Here is an 18875-nt window from a genome sequence, read left to right on the forward strand (position 1 = left end):
TAGCCGAAACGCTACTCGCTTGCTAGTTGCACCCGACGAATCGGTAGACGAAAACGTGTACAGTGGCTCACAAAATTAATCAGGCACTAGGCCGAAACATTGTCAAGTTTTGAATTAATGTACATTTTTCGAAGTCATTTTAAGAAGCGAATCTTCTACTTTCAGACGTCTACATTGAATTTCTACGAAGATGTTTCTACGCTAAAAAGCAGATAGGAAAGTAAAGATAGTTTTTCTTTTAAATAATTGTGAAAATTCAAACAGCTCCAAACTTCTTACAAATTTTTATTCGTAGTTGAAATCACCAGGTATTTAAAGATTGAAGCTTCGTATTTAGAACAATTCCTATAAAAGTTGATGTAGGATATTTTACTACCAAGTTATTCCACTTCGAATAAATTCCACTACTAGTATCGAAATATCCGGAATACAAATTAACTTCGATCCTAATTTTAAAAAAAGTAGACTTGCATTTCGATTCTATTCGACCGTATGAACTCCTCGTAATATCTATACGTTGAATCACATTATGTCGATAATATACATTTCGTTGAAAGTGAAATAATTCGCTAATAAAAGATCGCACACCAACTTCTATGGAGATTTTTTAAATGTGAAACTTCAGTCTTTATTTAATACATGATAATTTTTTAGTAAAATACTACCTTCACTTTTCCATCTGCTATTTTATTTTATTTTATTCCCCATCTGTTAGTATAGAACACCTTCGCGGAAATTCAACTTTGGGACGTGAAAAAAGAGTATTCGTCCTTTAAAATGACTCTACGAAGATTTGAAGTGTACGATTTCTTTTCGCAAAGAATCGGCAATGTTTCAGTTTAGCGTTCGAATACTTTGATGAACCACTGTACGTACAAATACTCCGCGTTCGAACTGTCAAAGACGGCAATAGTCCGTCGTTCGCGTTCGCTCGTATTCGTGTCACGTTTTAATTGGTAGCTTGATTAAAAGCGAGACACGAGCACAACCACTTTGACAGGTCGACTCGCAACTCGCGACTGCCGACCAGTCAAAGGGGACGAAATGAGAAACGTGACAAAAGATGGGGTCGCGTTCAACCCTTAACGTTCAAATTTGCGATATAAATCATAGAAGAATCGAGTTTTGTGATTCTCGATGATACACAACGCTTGTCGCGATGCATACATAAAATCTGTCGCATATTGAATACTGTAATTAGTCTAGCCTGAAATAGTTCTATAATTTAGTGAGCTGACTTTGGGTGAAAAGTCGATTCCAAAGATTTTCCATCAGACAATGGGGAGAACTACTCCCTCATTTATTTTTGATTTATTGAGTATTTTGTGGTTAAAATAGTGACGAATTTGAATACATTATGAATATTTTATTTGAATATTTACTCTAAGTTTGATTGAGTATACTAACTTTTAGTGAAATCAATTTCATATATTTGTGAATAAATTTGTAGGCGAAGTACTAATGGATTAAGAATTCTACTCTATATGCGAATTATACTCTACTCTTTTTCGTAATCCTCAATAAAATATGTGTACATACATCACTCACAAACTACTATTCATTTATTACTAAAAATTGACATCAGTAATTATTATATTATATTGGTACTTCAACAGAGTTACACACTAACTTTTACTTATTTGTCTCAAATAATAAATCATTCTAAAATATTTTATTTGCATCAAAATTACACAGTACATACACAATTTCCCATTTAAAACCACTAGTTACAAAAGATTGAGCTAGACTAAACTATGTCGTAGTTAATATGCGATCAGACTAATCAATAAACTCAAAACCTGTGAACGTTAAACCTATATTAATCTCGAATCAATCCATCGTGTTGGACGACGAGACCAATCGTTTCTCTACACCGACATTTTCAGGGAGCATAAACCGCAGATGAAGAGGCTCAGCATAAACGACGATAACGGAGGTACGGGAGGAGAGGAGGTCTCTTTCATTGATCTGCAATCGAACAATGTCACAAAGTTGCCTGAGAAGGGAATTTTAAAGAAACACGGTGGTCACGGTATTGTAATGGCTGATAGTCGTACGAACAAGTGGGCCAGATGACTCACGAACCCATGGAGGGAAGGTGCAAGAAGTTCAACCTGTAACTCTGCCAAATATAGTATTCTGATTAACACAGTCTGAGCTTAGTATCTCTAGCCAAAACAGTTGCGCCACGCGTAAACTATCCGAGGCAAAGCAATTAACAACTGGAATTGGCTCTGAAACAATTAACTGAAAATCGATCAAACTGTTTGCACCGACCCTCCATGCACGATGACGATATTCATGATAGCTTGAAAATGCTGATCACTAATTAGAACAATTGAACAGGACCAGGAGGAAGCACTGTGGTCGACTTGAAGCACACCCTGGACCAACTGAACGGGTACCACGACGGCATCCTCCAGGCTCTGAGGAATGCGACAACCTATCGAGACACATCGGACACACCCTCAGTCAGTGGGAACCTGATAGACAAGGATACATTGCAGAAGACTTTGTCGGAGTGTGACTACCCCAACGCGTACTGCAAGGACATGAACAAACAGGATTATCTCGACAACCAAGAGGATGAAGAGGTCGAGAAGGACATGCGACCGTGCGGCATCTTTCGCATACGTACCTTGGAGGACCTGGTGAAGCAGCTGCAGCGACCCCCGCCGCGTCACGACAGCAGCCCCACTGGCTCCAGGATGTCCGACAACGAGGCAGATCCTCACTACGGAATAGATTCGTCCGTTTATAGCGAGTCCTCCCAAGGGTAAGAACTGATGCGACATACGCGCTTCGCCACACGCTTACGTTCCGTACTTATCGACGTTCTTTTCATCGCTTCTACCGTTCAATTATTCCTCTTTGCAATCGCTTCAGAAATGTTCTACGCGGAGAGCTCCCGAAGTGGAACTCTCTGATTTGAATGGGTTCTCGAAGAGTGGGGGATAGTGGAGCTAAGTGTACATGGTTTTAGAAGCTAATCTGTCTGTTGAATATTGTAATACAGGATGTTTTATGTTAGGTTTTACAAAAGTTCTAAATATTCTTTTTACAATTCTTATGGTTTGCTAGAACTGCTTGGAAGATAAAGGGGATACTAATAGACTCCGTAATGGAAAAATTGTTCAGTGATATGACAAATATAGAAGTCAACGATTACTACATTCCAAATTTTACTTTATCCTTAGTATTTTTACAGTTTTATCTAAAAAATAAAAGAATATCATTTTATGCACTCCATTTGGTCAAATAAAATTACAGCTGAAGAAATTGTTTTTTGCATATGCCATCACTTCTTATAGTCACAGCATTTTATAAAAATTAGATTTTATGGAAACCTATTTCCTTTATAGGATACAACAAAAAGAGAATAATAGTAGCATAAATGGATACAAAACCAGCTTCAATTTGATTCACTGTCTACTTGCCTTATATTTGTATGTAACAATACAATTATTTTACGTTAATATACATATAACATAACAAATACAAATAATTATTTTTCTAGTAACAAATAATACAGAAATTGTCCTGCTGTAAATATAATTTGAAATTACGTTCAAATTATTAATATTTGGGGAAATTATATAGTATGTTAAAAAGTTTCAAATGAAATAAGGAATTCAATCCTTATTCCTCTGTTTTTAATTCTTCTTTTAATTCTAATTTCTACAGATCTGGGAATGATATAGAAAAATAATTATGCAATACATTACATATTAAAAAAATAACTAACTACATATTTATTATCTCATCATTTCTCTTGACAAGACAAACAATACTAGGTAGAACAGACAATAATATAAGAATTTCTTATTTATATGACACTCATCGTTTCATTAAATATCGACTTCAATTCTTTTGTTCCAACACTAGTTTATTGTATTATCTTTAACTTTTACTAAGAATAATCTGAAATTTGTGATCAAAAAATTAGCATCATTATTTGTTGCTAAAGAAAAAAGCAGATCATTACATATACATGTATATACGTAATACTGTTCTTGATATTAATGAAAAACCTGGATTGTCATTCATTTTCTTTGCTAAAAAAGAAGTTACAAATTATCATACAAATTTAAGAAATATTGTGTACCTCTTTAGAATTCTAATTACCTTAATCATTGTTGTTTTATCAGTAAACAATCAAAATTATTGTAAAATTTTGTTTGTTCAATCTCTATTTAATTGAATATTGATTTTAGGATTCTTCTGTTCCAAGTCTAATCTATTGTGTCATCTTCAAATCTAAAACCAATCAATTGTACTCATATTTTTCATAGTAACAAAAATTACTATCAATTGATAGGAAAGCTAGATTCCTACAAACAAAATTGCCATTAACTTGCTTACTTAAGGGCCTAGGATCAGATATGTCAGGGCGGTGACATTACCGACAAAATTAGGCAAAAACAGAGGTTTACGCGCTGACGCTTTACGTCCTTATATTGAAAGATTTTGAGATGAAAAAGGACTCATTCGATAGAGGAAGGTTCAATCTAGCCCACGCTGGTCATTATTTAATCAGATTCTGCTGATGTTCAGTAATATGAGTGTTCAAAGTAAAGCAAAAATCGACAAATTCACAGCCATGAAATCTAAGCATTTTTAGCTAATTTAGAGATTGTTCTGAGCGAAATCATGACCAGCGCGGGCTAGATTGAACCTTCCCCTATCGAATGAGCCCTTTTCCAGCTCAAAACCTTCCAATATAAGGACGTAAAGCGTTAGCGCGTAAACCTCTGTTTTTGCCTAATTTTGTCGGTAATGTCACCGCCCTGACATATCTGATCCTAGGCCCTTAAAAGACAGACTATCGTACAACCTTAAACCAATATAATCTACCTTTTCAGAATTCTTGAGCAAGTCATTTTTCTATATTTCTCTACATGTCCTTCCTGAAGTATTTTCCTCAAAGAGAAGTTGTATTAATGTCCTTGTTATTGCCAATATTGTCTTGTTTCCATTACAGTACCTTTCAATTATATTATATACCAAATCTAAATCTTTCTTCAGATTATTCTGTGTATTGCTTTCTTCCTCTATATCTTCATGTATAATAACTTCTCCCAGTTTTTGTCCATGTACTTCTTCCTGTTCTTCTTCTTCTTCGCCTTCTTGTGGTTCCCCTTTACATATTACTATTTCTATCGGCCTTAGTTCTTGTTCTTGTGACTCATTGCATGCAGCAATCTCTTTCCCTTGTTTGTTAGTGGAAATATCATTCACAGATTTATTTTTATCTATGTTATTCATACTTGTTCGCACTCCCTTTTTGGGACTTAAGGAAATGTTATAACGCAACTTAAATTTACTCAGCCAGCCCCTACTCGCATAAAACTTTGATGAGCCACCAGACTCATTAATAAATTCCAACATTTTTTTCTGTAATAATATATCAGTAATGTGATATCCAGAAGCACGGCATTCCAGAAACCATGAATACAATCGTTTTTCCATATCATCATATAAAGGTTTTCTTCGGTTCCTTCTTTTCATTATGTGCATCTCGTTTTCATAAGATCTCAATGTCGTTGCCTCTCGTCGAATACGGCGGATAGTAGTATAAGAATAGTTATACTCATTGCATAAACTCTTAATAGATATTCCGCTCTCTAACTTCTGAAGGATATCTTTCTTCTCTAGTAATGTCATAAAATTTCTCTGCTTCTTAGATGCCATAATAATGAAAATTCCAATGGTCCATTAACGATCACAGCAATAACTACGAATATCTAACCACACAAAATATCTTGTATATAAATATTGATGATGCCACGTTGCTTCACTGAAAAAATCGTTTTCTCACACGTATCGAGTTTAACGTTCATGAAGAAATGCTTGAAAAACGATTTGAACTTTTCTTTCTAACCGGTGCGCCATAGTTCGAAGCATGAAACATAGGAATTTTGTTACATTCTATTGGCTACTTCGCCTGGAGAGTGGAGAAAATGGCTTCGTCCTTAAAATATTCCAGGGAGGAAGGGCTCCCCTCTCGAACGAATCAATCGAAAGCCAAAAAAATAATCAAAATTGTCAGTTCGTTTTTTTGGTACCTTTTATGACCTTATTGTTCAATAATTGTCTACAGAATATTTTACACTCTTACAAATGCAGTGCTAGCAACATAATGCATAAATGACCTCACGAGTTCCATTCTAGGTTTCTAGACTTGTGATTGGTCAAATTTTCAAAGATAATTCAATATTATAAAAATCAATATACGAAAGTTATTGTATTGTTGTAAAATGCTTTGTGCTGATCTGATAATGATAAAGAAAAAAAATGGAAATTCCTAATTTTTAGTAAGGGTAACTATTGTTATTTTCTCAAAGCCTATTTTTATTCCTTAAATCAGGCTTCGGAATTAACTGCTCTTTTCGGCCGATTTTCGAAGGCGACGCCTCCTTTCTCCCTCGTACGTCACTTCCCTCCGCGGCGGCCCTAGTGCTCGGAAGGCCTCAGGCGCGTGCCACAAGAATCGCGCGTCAGGGGATACCACTGACAAAACAAAAACGCATCAACAATATTACCTCATGGGTGATGTGGAAATCTATGGATATAAGTGACGTCGCCCAAATGCGCTACGCGCGATTTTTGTGGCACGCACCTGAAGCCTTCCGAGCACTATGGCCGCCGCGGAGAGAAGTGACGTGCGAGGGAGAAAGGAGGCGTCGCCTTCGAAAATCGGCCGAAAAGAGCAGTTAATTCCGAAGCCTGCCTTAAATAAATAGTGGCCCGAAAGAAAAGTACAAAATATGTAAAAAATGTAAGAAAAGCAAAGACCGTAAGGAGAATTTTAACCAAATTTTTTCTATTAAAATATACGTTTCTGTCCTACAGAAAGCTCGTGACAGTCGCGTCTAGGGATTCATGATCAATTTTAGGCGGAATAGTCCCTTTTGCGTGCCTTTATTTTTTACTGCGGTGGAAAAGAGATAGAGGGTAAACAAAAACGACAAGCCATAAATTTCGGTTAGTACAGCAGCGATAACCTGTGACAGAAAAGAAACGGAAATTCTCAAAGTCTGCAGGCGGCCAAAACACATGGTTGCCAGAGTGAGAGAGGATATCCTATTTCGTCTTTTTTCTGTTAGACGACACCCAAGCAGTGCCTAACCTAAATTTATGGCCTGCTGTCATTTACCCTCTCGCTTGCTTCTAGTCTCTCTATTTCACCATGGACGTGACATCAAAGAAAGTAGCGGGGATAACGACACGCATTTTTCAATGTAGGAAACATGAGCGCTCTTCAAAACAGCATTATGTAATATTTACAAGAAGGTGGTCCTTACTTTTGGACTTCCAACTTTTTTAGTCTAACCCCCTAAAATGATAAAAAAATTCGGCAAATAATTCTTCGTCATCTATAGTTAAAGACGACCCTAGTTCTACACTTATGACATCATGTTCTACTCTTATATCATGCATAATATAGTCTATGCACCTATTATATGCAAATATGGTACAATTGATAGTGAATTAAATTATACTGTGTTTCGTATCACTTTATAAGAGAACCAAGTACCTTTTATGTATTACTTGGAGATAATATCCTACCTTTTCAAAGACCCTAACAAACCATAAAAATTACAAAAAGAATTTCTTCTTTAGCAGGTTTTTATATTCAAATCATTGAAGGAGCAACTTTTTACGATTAATGTTTACGTAATAAATACGTACAAGATTATATAGAAAGTGATGATCATTCCTTTCAGACTAAACCTCTGGATTAGAAAAAATTTATAAACAAAAACATAGCCATATTTAGTGTAAAGTATAAACTTTACCAATTTTCTCAAAGATTAGTAGATCAAAAATAATTTAATCTTTAATTAATTTTAATTATTCCTCACTACTAAACGGAAATCCATCCAAACGTGAGAGTTATGGGGGCTCTCCCTGTTAACACATGAGATATTTTAGGATTTCAAAGACGTCTCAAAGTAGTGCCTAGCGCAATATCTAAAGAAGTTCACAGGGATGAGACTACTCGACGAACTTTCTTTTCGTACTTGTCTACTGTTCGATGACGATTTCTCACACTGCTGGCACAACTCGCTGTCATCGATGCGTCGTTGCTTACATTTTTTCCTTCTCTCGCCAATTCGTTTTTTTGTATCTTGTGCTTTCGAACTTGCGCCAAGTACAGACATCCGTGACACGTGTATGGTTACAGTAGCATTTAGCGTAGTCGCGTTGCAGCGAAATTTCTACCAACGATTTACACGATCCCGATGATCGCTCGGAGGGAGGCAAATTGACTTGCATCGACAGTATTCCGTTTGTCAGAAAGAAAAGAAACAACGACAAAGAAAAACAGTCGAGATAAAGAAAAACACATGCAGAGTCTGTTTATACCGTATCTCGCCGAGTTCCGCGTACACATCTGCGTAGAGAAGCTATTTGGGATATAAAAACTAATCACGAGAACCCCCATAAGACGTCCACGGTTTGACCCGTAACCAGGGGGACCGTGAGGCGGCGAATCGATGCACGATAAGCCTGAATGTACACTTCTAAAGGAACTGATTCGATTTCCTACGTAGAAGCAGAAGGTTTAGCCGCGGCCGCGACGATACCTGCGGTAGATATCGCCAGCCATCGTCTCGAAGTCCTTACGGCACCCTTCCGCACGCCCAACCCGAGGACGAGGGTTTCTACGCGACTGCCGATCCTGACAGAGGCTCAAACGCTAGGGGTGATACGCCCGATAGCGAAAGGTATCGCAGATTCTTTCAATAACGAACCGCGGGCTTCGTAGATAAAAAGACAGTTGAGCCGTAGTGAATCGTCGTGATTGACGTGCAAACTCCACCCCCCGCAAGCCCTACCAGTCCATCGCGTACTAGTGTTGGGAATCGAGATACGCCCTTCTAAATTATCCAGGAACTCTACGGACCAGAGACTAATTCCCATCACTATGGTGAACGCGCGCATTCAGATAAGGATCGGTGCATGTACGCGAGTACGTTGAACGAAAATCGATTAAGAGATCCACGATCTTCGAGAATGATACACTATCCCAAATATCATCGTCTGAACGGAATATAAATAGACTCGGCATACCTCTTGTACTTTCCATTCGATGGAAGGAGGATGGTAGAAAATGGTCGATTTTTAATTTTGTTAACGCTATTTACAAACAATCGTTCTCCATGTTTTTCTGTTTTAAAAAATCCAAAAGAGACCTTCAATACAGAATCTGACTATCTTAAACTTTTTTCAGAGGCAGGACATAAGTCCTGGTCCTTTCCTACCTTGGAGAAAATTAAAGAAAGAAAATGGTCTTACAAGGAATATCACTTTAGTGTCATCTTTTGACTTTGGCGAAACTTTGTATAAGAGTAGAATATCGAAAAATATTAGACATGTATTTTTTTAGTAACTGATATTCATGCTTTGAGGGTGAAAGTCGTCCCCCAAAGTTGGGGAGGAAAATACATTTTCGTAAATATCTCGCAAACTAAAGCAGGTACAAAAAAATGATAAATATATAAAATACGTAGGTTTTTATAAGCAGTAACATAACGTAACCGAAATTTGAGATATTTACGAAAATATATTTTCCACCCCATCTTTGGGAATGATTTTCGCCCCTTAAGCATGAATATCAGCTACTAAAAGAAGACACAAGTCTAATGTTTTTCGATGCACTACTCGTATACCAAGTTTAATGAAAATCGGAAGATGACACTAAAGTGATTTCCCTTGTTAGTCGTAAATAATCCAAGTTCCTAAGGGAGGATTAAATAAGTTCTATGAAGTCCAGAACACACAAGATGTGGTGGAAATTGTCATCATATGAGCCTTTCAAAAGCTCCCAAACTGATTAACTCCATTTTTGTAGATATTCTCATTTGTCACTGGAACGTGAGATTGATAGTCAATTTTCCATAAACTGAAAAATATAGCTGCTAATTATTTATATCTATTGACGAAAAATGATAAGATTGCTACATTAGTTAGCAGTTTTATATGTTGCAGTGTATATGTTACTAACTAATGTAAGCTATTAACTGACATTATGTGATTTGTAAATAGGTCAAATGATACGTTTTCCCCTGAAAAGTATCAGACTACCCTGGCTATTAGATAATATTTAATATATTTCTAAAGCCATTCTGACAAATTTCAAGTTCTTAACCAAGAGAATTCAATGTACTAGAAACAAAACTAATCATATATTAAACAATTTACTATGCTACATACTTTTATTCACTTTAAGCTTAATTTTAATTTAAAAATATTCTATCATACTTTTTCTATACTTTTCAATTTTATGGAGTTGATCAATTTGTCATCTGAATGGTTCATATTGCAATTATTAAGCTGCGTTTACATTAGGCAACTTCTGGTCAGCCGATCAAGTCGTTCAACCAAAAACAGACAAATGGACTATTTCAAACAATCAGAAATCGTTTCAACTTGATTGAAATTGTGTTTACCCGATCAACTTTCATCGATTTCAAGTTGCACAACTCGGTCTAATCAAAAGTTGTATAATATAAACATAGCTATAATAATAACTCGGATCGCAAAAGGCTTATCAAAGTTTGCCAACGGTTCTCTATGTGGGATACTACTTTCTTCTCAGAATATCCTGAAAATCGACTGCATCTCACCATCCTCCTTTGCAAGTCGATCTCTAGCCGGGTCTGTGGACGAACCGAAATGAAAAATCATAAAGAACGTTGCACTTCTCGAGTTTCCACGAGATCCAACACACAAACCCTCGCATGCTACTCTACTGTTCTAGCTGCTTCTGCAATGCGCTGTGAATGTGCTGGCGATCGACGGCAAAGATCATTTCAACATGTGTATATAGGCTGTTGTTGAATGGCCGAAAAGCGTTGCAAGCATCCGTAGCGTGCCCGCCTCGAGGCAAATGCGATATAGTGGAAACTTGCGAGTCGCACAGGGGTACGCTGAAAACTCGACGAGGACCCCTTCTTGGGGTTCGATTTGTTCGCGAGGAGATCGATTATCTGCGGTTTACGACGCGCTAGAACGATCCGCACTTATCCTTATCTGAAGGCTCCCTTCCTTGTTTGATCACAGCTTTAGCTGTACACGATCAAGTACGATGTGTTCAATGGGCAATCGCAAAGCTTCGCACGCGCGCATTCTTGGCTAGAACGCTTTCTGTGTACGCGTCCACGTATATGCATGCGTTATAGGGAAGGGGAAGCACCTGATATCGTCCATTGTAATTAAAAAATCATTTTAACGGAAGTCTTAACCAATGTTTTACTGTGTCCTGATTGATATGACATTGAATAACAGTAACCTTGAATAAAAGAGGCTGTGAATAAGTATTGATATAGTGAAACTCGGTTTATCGAGGTTCCGCTGTTTTCAAATACAAGCTCAGAGTTTTTACGTTCAGGCGTACACGTTGGACATCAGATCATGATTTTGTGACATTCCAAGATTCAGGTGGTATTTTAAACATTTCTAATATGTGATATTGAGTGTGCATTCATCAAAACACAAAAAATCTGCTTTCCTTAACAGATGTAACGTGAAACTGTCACAGTTAAATAAATTTCTCTATTTTTATTTAATTGAAGAAATACTAGCTTTGAATCCTTTCAACTCATAAGCCTAAAATTTGTCTACTATCAAGATTCTCAGACAATATATTTGCCTCGTCATACTTGACTAGAACAATCATGTAGGATAGTCAGTTCATCGCTAGCAGATATCAATATATTTACTTCTTGAAATATTACGAATGACGATATTATGTGTTAGGCAATACTGAATGCCTTTACCCTATCTTTCGATCATGACCGAATAACTCATGCATATATGAAGCTCCACGAAGTGCAGATTAATCGAGATGTTACTGCTAACAATAAACTCCCAAGAAATTAAAAAATGTTCCTATATAAATATAATTTCTAAGTAATATATGAACAAAGCTGTAAGTTATGGCATAAATGAGGTCAGGGAGATTCTATTGTTCAAAATACGACAAAAATTGAAAATAACAAAATTGCATTAGTGTTGATAGTGTTCATTTTTTAGGAAAATGTGCTCAAAAGCGTTTGCATTTAACTAAACATGTTCCTGTTAAAAAATTCGGGACATTTAATCACCTTATTACTATTTGCTGCTTCCTTGTATCAGAGATTGTAACGTCTCGCATTATTCGCCCTGCACACGAACACGCAGTCCTGTCCACGCGATTAATCACATAAATGAAAATGATTTTTGACACACTACATAACATACCAATGGCACATGGAGGTTGAATGACTAATATGTCGAAACGAAATATACATTTCTTTTTACTTATGGAGAACTCTAACAGTAGACTAAAATTACCTGTTAGTAATTGTAAGCATATTTTAGCTAAAGTATATTTTTGAAGGTATCGCAAGTTGCTCAAATATTACTATTTTTACTAGTGTTCTAAATACCTTCTTTTTAATTCAATAAAATTTTATAAAAATTTAAAAATTTTCTCCTCTAAAACATTTCAAATTGCAAAGACATTTTATCACACGATAAGAGTATAAAAAACCTTTAATGTACTTTATTCTTAGAAGAAACATGAAGGATTACTTATTCTTGATCTTAGGAACACAGAAAAGTAAATATATATAGAATTTTGAAAATATATTTAAAGAAATAAACAATTAAAACTTCAGGACCCCTGTGGAAGCTCAAAAATTATTTTCACAGAAACTAATTCATACAAAATTAATCCACAATGTTAAAGGCTAATTTTTCAAACAAAGCCGCGCAAATTCGATTTTTTCTTTTCATTCTCAGGCTTAATTGTTCTGAACAAAGGTACCAATGCTTTCTCCGTGGCAAAATGACTCTCTAAAGTATTACCTACGCGATGAGACTTACCTCGAGACATGTCTCGCGACTAGTGATGGAACCAGACCATTTCGAATCATTTTGACTTTAATTCGATCTTCGAAAAGACAAAAAGATTCGAAATAATTCCAAGTGGTCTCAGACCCACCATTTGCCTCGAGTCATGTCGCGAGGTAAATCCCATCGCGTAGGGGATACTTTACATACCGTAGCGATGCATATGCCTTTGGACAGGACTGCTCATCAAAGACAGGTGTACAAGTGCGTTGCACTGGGCCAAGGGTAAGGTAAGTGGAGGGGGAGGATTGACGATTAGGAGCTTATCGGAGGCGAATTTGTCCGCGCGGTACCGCGTGGCGTGCGTATGCAGCATTAGTGGTCATGGAATAGATCCAATGGGCTCGTGTAATCTTGTTATTTTCTAGTGATGCATTTATTCAAGCTCAACAACAATTAGCCCGATGGAGTAGCGAGGACGGAGTGCAGCACCGACCGCCGCAGCAGCAGCCGCCGCCGCCGCCGCCGCCGCCACCGCCGCCGCCCGCGATGACTGGTGGTAGTGAGACGATGACGATCCAGCATCATCACGCGCAATGTGAGCACCGCCAGCAGGGCCACCACCATCACCACCACCACCACCACCACCACCACCATCACGCGCCGCAGCCGCAGCCCCAGCAGCCGCAGCAGCCGCCGCAGTCGTCGTCGCAACAACAGCATCAATGTCAACAACAACAACACCAACTGCCGGTGGAACAACAACTGCCAATACAGCAGCGCGGCTATTATCCATCCCCGCCCCACACTGACGACGGTCTCGACAACGACGAGACTGAAAATGCTCAATCCCATCATCAACAACAACAACAACAACAAAAGCTCCTCCCCGACGTTCGTGGAATCGATGTTAATCACTTGCCTAATATTAACAAATGCCCACTAGACGATACATTTAGTCTAGATTGTAACATAAATAATGGTTCCCCTAAAGAATTAAATACCAACAACACTAGTGATAACGAAAATACTGCCCTACTGCCCCCTACGCATTTTCCCGAGTACAAGCATTGATGATTATTAATCGATGACAGATAGTGTCCATAAAACATAGTGGTGTGATTTAATCTTGAACTCGCATTTTATACTGAATAGTGTAAATAACGATAAACTCATTGATTGCGGCATCGAGAACAACAAGAGAAACAACAACAACAAGCAGACAGGTATTGAAATTATGAATGAATTAAAATAATCTATATGAAATGTTTATTAATAAACATTAGTAAAGCGATTTACTCAAACGAATGGGTCGCTGTTATTCTTACGCCCCCTGAATATCGAAATTCCGTTTCAAATTGTCCCCCTTATCCGAAGAAAGTGGAAACTGTTCAAGAGTATACACCGCGCCATCGCAACGAACGTATCCGATATGATATCGTCCATCGAAGCGCGCGAAACGACTAACCGATTAAACTGCCTTGATAGACATTTCCATTCAAAAATATCATTATATTTCTTCTTTTTGACCCGATGTTTCTGTACCTCGTTACGTAAAATAAAAAGAATCGCGTTCTTTCTCGTTAATTTATATTTCTTCATGCCTCTTTCCTTTAATTCAATCCACGTATCGAATCTTATAAAAAGTAAACGAATCAATCAAAAACAATTTCCAAAACACTTTCTGTAAAAATATCAATTTCATCGACGAAACACGTGATTAATAATCGACTTTTCATTTAACTCGTGTTTTATATGTAGGTATTTCTTCTCTAATTCAAATCAGGATCTCTATCTGACGCAATTCTAATTCAAACTAGGATTGGCTTAATTGTTGTATCAGCACATGGCTGATCCAATCAAACTACTACTACTAATACTACTATTACTATTACTACAAAACTAAAGCAAGCATAGTGACAAAGTAATAACAATAATGACTCCCCATCCGAAAATGGCAAGCCATTAGTAGTTTCCCATTCTTGCAAGGACTCTTCGACTTCTTTCTTCGGGCGACCCACCCAGTTAAAACTTAACTCTAGGTGCTTAAGATTCCCCGATACAGTAAGAACAAACTAAGGTCCACAAGTTCGGATATCTCGCTCAACACAACCAGAGATTACGTGAAAATAACTCCCAGGGAGTTTCTGTTCGTGTTCGGATGCAGAATCTCAAGTACAACGTTCGAACCTATTTTTCTGAACGCGAGTCAGCGACCCTAGTGCACTGTCGCTGGATTTGAAAAGCTGAAAACAAAAACTGCGATGATGGCATGCTTCATCACGCCAATTTCACCTCGATTCTACAAATGGATTAATCTCAGAGGTAAGTCACTACACGAGAATGCGCCTACCCGATCAGAAAGATTGTGATGACCTGCCCTAGCCCTACCTACGTACATTTAACACTCATACCAGAAAGTAAGCTACCTGCCTGCCTAAACCTATATTTAAAAAGTGGGCAAAAAACAGTGACGATTCTCACACATAACACCCGGGTGCAAGAGCCTACACTAGAGAGGACATCTCGGGACGCCTCCATCACCCGAGCTTGACATACAACAAGCACACTCTAAGGTACGTACCATTTTCCTGAAATCAACTGGCAAAGGCTAGCGACCATTGCAGAGGAGTGCAAGTTTAGATAAATAGCAAAAATTATTTAATGTGATGTAGTGATTTACTGACTACATAGTACAGTAATTAATGATACACACTGTGTATTTATCATCATTTTATGTATGCACGTATTCTGCAAAATACATACATATTGCATCATGAATAGCAATAAAATACACTAACCAGTGCCAGTCGCTATGAAATATTATTAAAATCTTATGATTAAATCATCGTGCCCCATTGTCTCCACTCACTCAAGTAGCACCTGAGCACGTGAATGAGCCGAAAGCAATGGATAAATAGCTGAAAATCCTGAGCTAAAAAGAATGATTAATACAGTGAATATAACGGTCTAATAGTATCTTTCATTTTCAATTTAGATTTCATTTATTAAAATTCTTTAGTAAAAAAAAAAGATTCAATTCTTTAGTAAATTTATCGAAGACGAATTCCTACTTAAAAGTTTTTATTGTAAAAATTACTTTACTTCAAATTCTATTTATTAAAAAAATGATTCAACTTGAAATTCTCTTTATGAAGAAAGAGTAGGTACTTACTATTTCAATCAAAAATTGTACTTAAAAATTTCAAAATTTTAACTCAACTTCGGACGATTTCATTGTCAAAGTAAAATTTCTAAAAAAAGTTGCCCTTAGTACTCATTATTTGACAATGAAATCTATTCATCACGAATTGGTCTTCTTGTACACAAAATGAAATATATTTTTTATCAAGCTATTGCATAGGAAAAGTATTATACTTCAACATTCCTTTAAAAAGATTAAATAATTGTTTATGCAATTCAAATCATACTATATTTGTTCTGTTATATAAAACTCTAGATAGTATATTTTAATATAATAATAGCAAATATTTTCATTTTATAATTTTCACAATTGTGAAATCAGAGGATCTTCGACTTCTCAACTACATAATAATCACATTGGCTTATATATATCTTGTTTTATAAATGTCTACTAACATTCTACTCAATATTTTTACAATGATGGATATTCGAAGACAAATTAATATTTTTCCAACATTACAGAAAAGCATTTATCTCGTTAAAAAACGTGATGTACAAGAAGACCCTAGCCTGAACTAATAAATACACAAAAAGAAATATTACTACTCACGGATATAAAACTATACCCATGGTCACTATGCTTGCAACACAACAAAAAATACAACCAGACATCCGTGCCACTTCGGACTTTAGCATCCTATGACATGATCGAATGACTGGAGGAATCAAAAACATGTGTTACCTTAACATTCACTGGATGAAGACAGCTCGACGAATTACCGAGAGAGGCGATCTACTGAGACTAAATTTAAAGAAATCGTAAAAATTAAAAAATAAGTTTTAATTAAATTTTATTTAAAATTGTAATAAAATAAAACGATGCTTACATTATCCTTTACATTCTAGAATGTGAATTTCAATTTCAATAAAAAAACCTGTAACAGAGCAAAAACACAAGTTTAAAATAATTCAATTTATACAAATACAAATGTAATGTATTAAATCATAATATATTGCAAAAAACTTATTTAATTTAAAGAACTATATAAATGTTTCAACTGTATAAAATAAAATAGAATCATGAAAATTAATCTAAATTTTCTTAAAATATTGAATAAATTTTTAATAAAAATATTATAATATTAAATATAAATACTCATAAAACGTAAATATAAGAACTAGTAGTAATTAACAGTGATTAGATATTAAGAGGTACAGTATACTCACACTAATATTCGTAACACTTTAAAGACATATCTTGCCTCCTTGAAATCCATCAAAGAGGTGACGACCCTTCGTCCACGACATACAATCTTTGGATGACGGAACATTAGGCATTACTATAAATTAAATTACTTTAATCACTTATAAGGGCAAGAACAATTATATTTTAAATGTTTACAACACAAAATTAAGCAAAAACAATAAAATCGTAAAAGGGACTGAAAAGCAACAAACTAATTTATTCATGTTATATTTCTAAGCAGTTTTCCAACATTGTACATGTTCTAGTATTTGCGTTTCTATCATTTGAATGTTGGTTTCAATATTTCATATATTTTGAAGACATATTGCAAGATACACATAATTTAGAATGTAATTACACGAAAATATATCAAATACATTCGAAATACGCGAAATTTCAGTAAATTTTGCAATAATATTAAGAAAAATAGTAATAAAACTTACCATTATAATGAGCTCTACAATCAAGCGTCATTCCATTCGAAGAAGCCTACGCACGCATCTTCGAGAATCGCAAGCATATCACTCAAATTGCGATAGTATCGAAACTCGCTCGCTCAAGATCTTCTATCACACACCTGTTACATGCAATACAAAAATACAATAAAAAAGATAGTAAAATACACTTAACATAATGCTATTTGGCTTCAGAAACTATAAAAGTGTAATTCTAGTCTACAAAATGCATTATAAGTAAATAAATACTATCAATTTATGCAAAGCTGAAACAAAGGTTATTTGAATTTTGGCGCCATTACGCTTAACCAAAGTTTTCTAACTACGATCTACTTGAAATAATATAAAAAGATGAAATTTAAAAAATTAGATAGTAATCAACTACATCTTACAATAAGAAGTGCAAATAGAGAAACGACATTTAAAATTCGTTAAATCTATATAAATTTGTTAAAATAAAGGACAAAATTTGATAAAATGTAAGAAACAAAATATCAATTTTTGAAGCAAGTATTAATCATGAAAATTACTGCAATTAAGGTAAATTTTCCACGAAATGCGTTACAGAATATTAAAATTAAAAATACGTACTTTTATGAATTATCAAGAATCGCTACAAGCAAGATTAAATAAGTTTAATACAACAAAAGATACCTATGTCTAACCTCCACAACGTCCTTAGACCGAATGACATCATACGAAATTTGAACACATATATATGACTACCAAAACTAACATGTAACACGTTTTTCAATCTGTATAATTTTTAGTAGACGAATACCACTGTATTAAAAGTTTTTATTTTACATCACATTATACATTTTCAGATCACAAATAACAATAATAAGTTTCAACATACTTTCTCAGAACAAAATAAATTGTTCATACGAACTATAGATGTTCTGTATTAGTATTTAGAAAAAAATGAATATGAAAGTAACAAACCTTTTTTATATCGTAAATATTTTAATAACATAGGTGTGCCTAATATGGCCAGAGTCCATCGAACTGACGATGAGAATCAACGACAAATCTCTCTAAAAGCAATCTTAGTCTCGCACCCATGATTGTCGCACAAACTACAAATGAGAATCATTTAAAATTTCGATAATAGACGAGAATCGAAAGCGACGTCTTTATTCGAGTTAACTAACTAACTTCACAATCCTCGCTAGTACCATGTGTTA

At 35.7% G+C, this 18875-nt stretch overlaps 1 protein-coding gene and 1 long non-coding RNA gene across 13 annotated transcripts in view; one reads left to right on the plus strand and one right to left on the minus strand.

The window, feature by feature from the left end:
• The window catches only part of Mmd (disintegrin and metalloproteinase domain-containing protein mind-meld), a 154771-nt gene extending 140620 nt beyond the window's left edge, over positions 1-14151 (plus strand). For 7 of the 10 annotated variants that reach the window (XM_076381506.1, XM_076381502.1, XM_076381505.1 and 4 more), the window contains 4 exons: positions 1887-2032; positions 2347-2776; positions 8559-8732; positions 13272-14151. In XM_076381506.1, the coding sequence (XP_076237621.1) occupies positions 1887-2032; positions 2347-2776; positions 8559-8732; positions 13272-13917 (1396 nt within the window). In that variant the 3' untranslated portion in view covers positions 13918-14151. The remainder of the gene's footprint in view (positions 1-1886; positions 2033-2346; positions 2777-8558; positions 8733-13271) is intronic. The other 3 variants (XM_076381510.1, XM_076381511.1, XM_076381509.1) reach the window with 3 other exon arrangements.
• Positions 14152-16821: 2670 nt separating this feature from the next.
• On the minus strand, positions 16822-18761 carry LOC143181203 (uncharacterized). Of its 3 annotated transcripts, none has more exons than XR_013002243.1 (4): positions 18634-18761; positions 17677-17810; positions 17215-17327; positions 16822-16922 (listed from the first exon to the last, which is right to left on the minus strand). It is a non-coding gene; the product is annotated as an uncharacterized LOC143181203 (long non-coding RNA). The 3 variants fall into 3 exon arrangements; XR_013002242.1 differs by lacking the exon at positions 18634-18761 and adding an exon at positions 18343-18366; XR_013002244.1 differs by lacking the exon at positions 18634-18761 and adding an exon at positions 18280-18358.
• Positions 18762-18875: the final 114 nt, after the last annotated feature.

This window comes from Calliopsis andreniformis, chromosome 6 (assembly GCF_051401765.1).
Source record: "Calliopsis andreniformis isolate RMS-2024a chromosome 6, iyCalAndr_principal, whole genome shotgun sequence".
NCBI lineage: Eukaryota > Metazoa > Arthropoda > Insecta > Hymenoptera > Andrenidae > Calliopsis > Calliopsis andreniformis.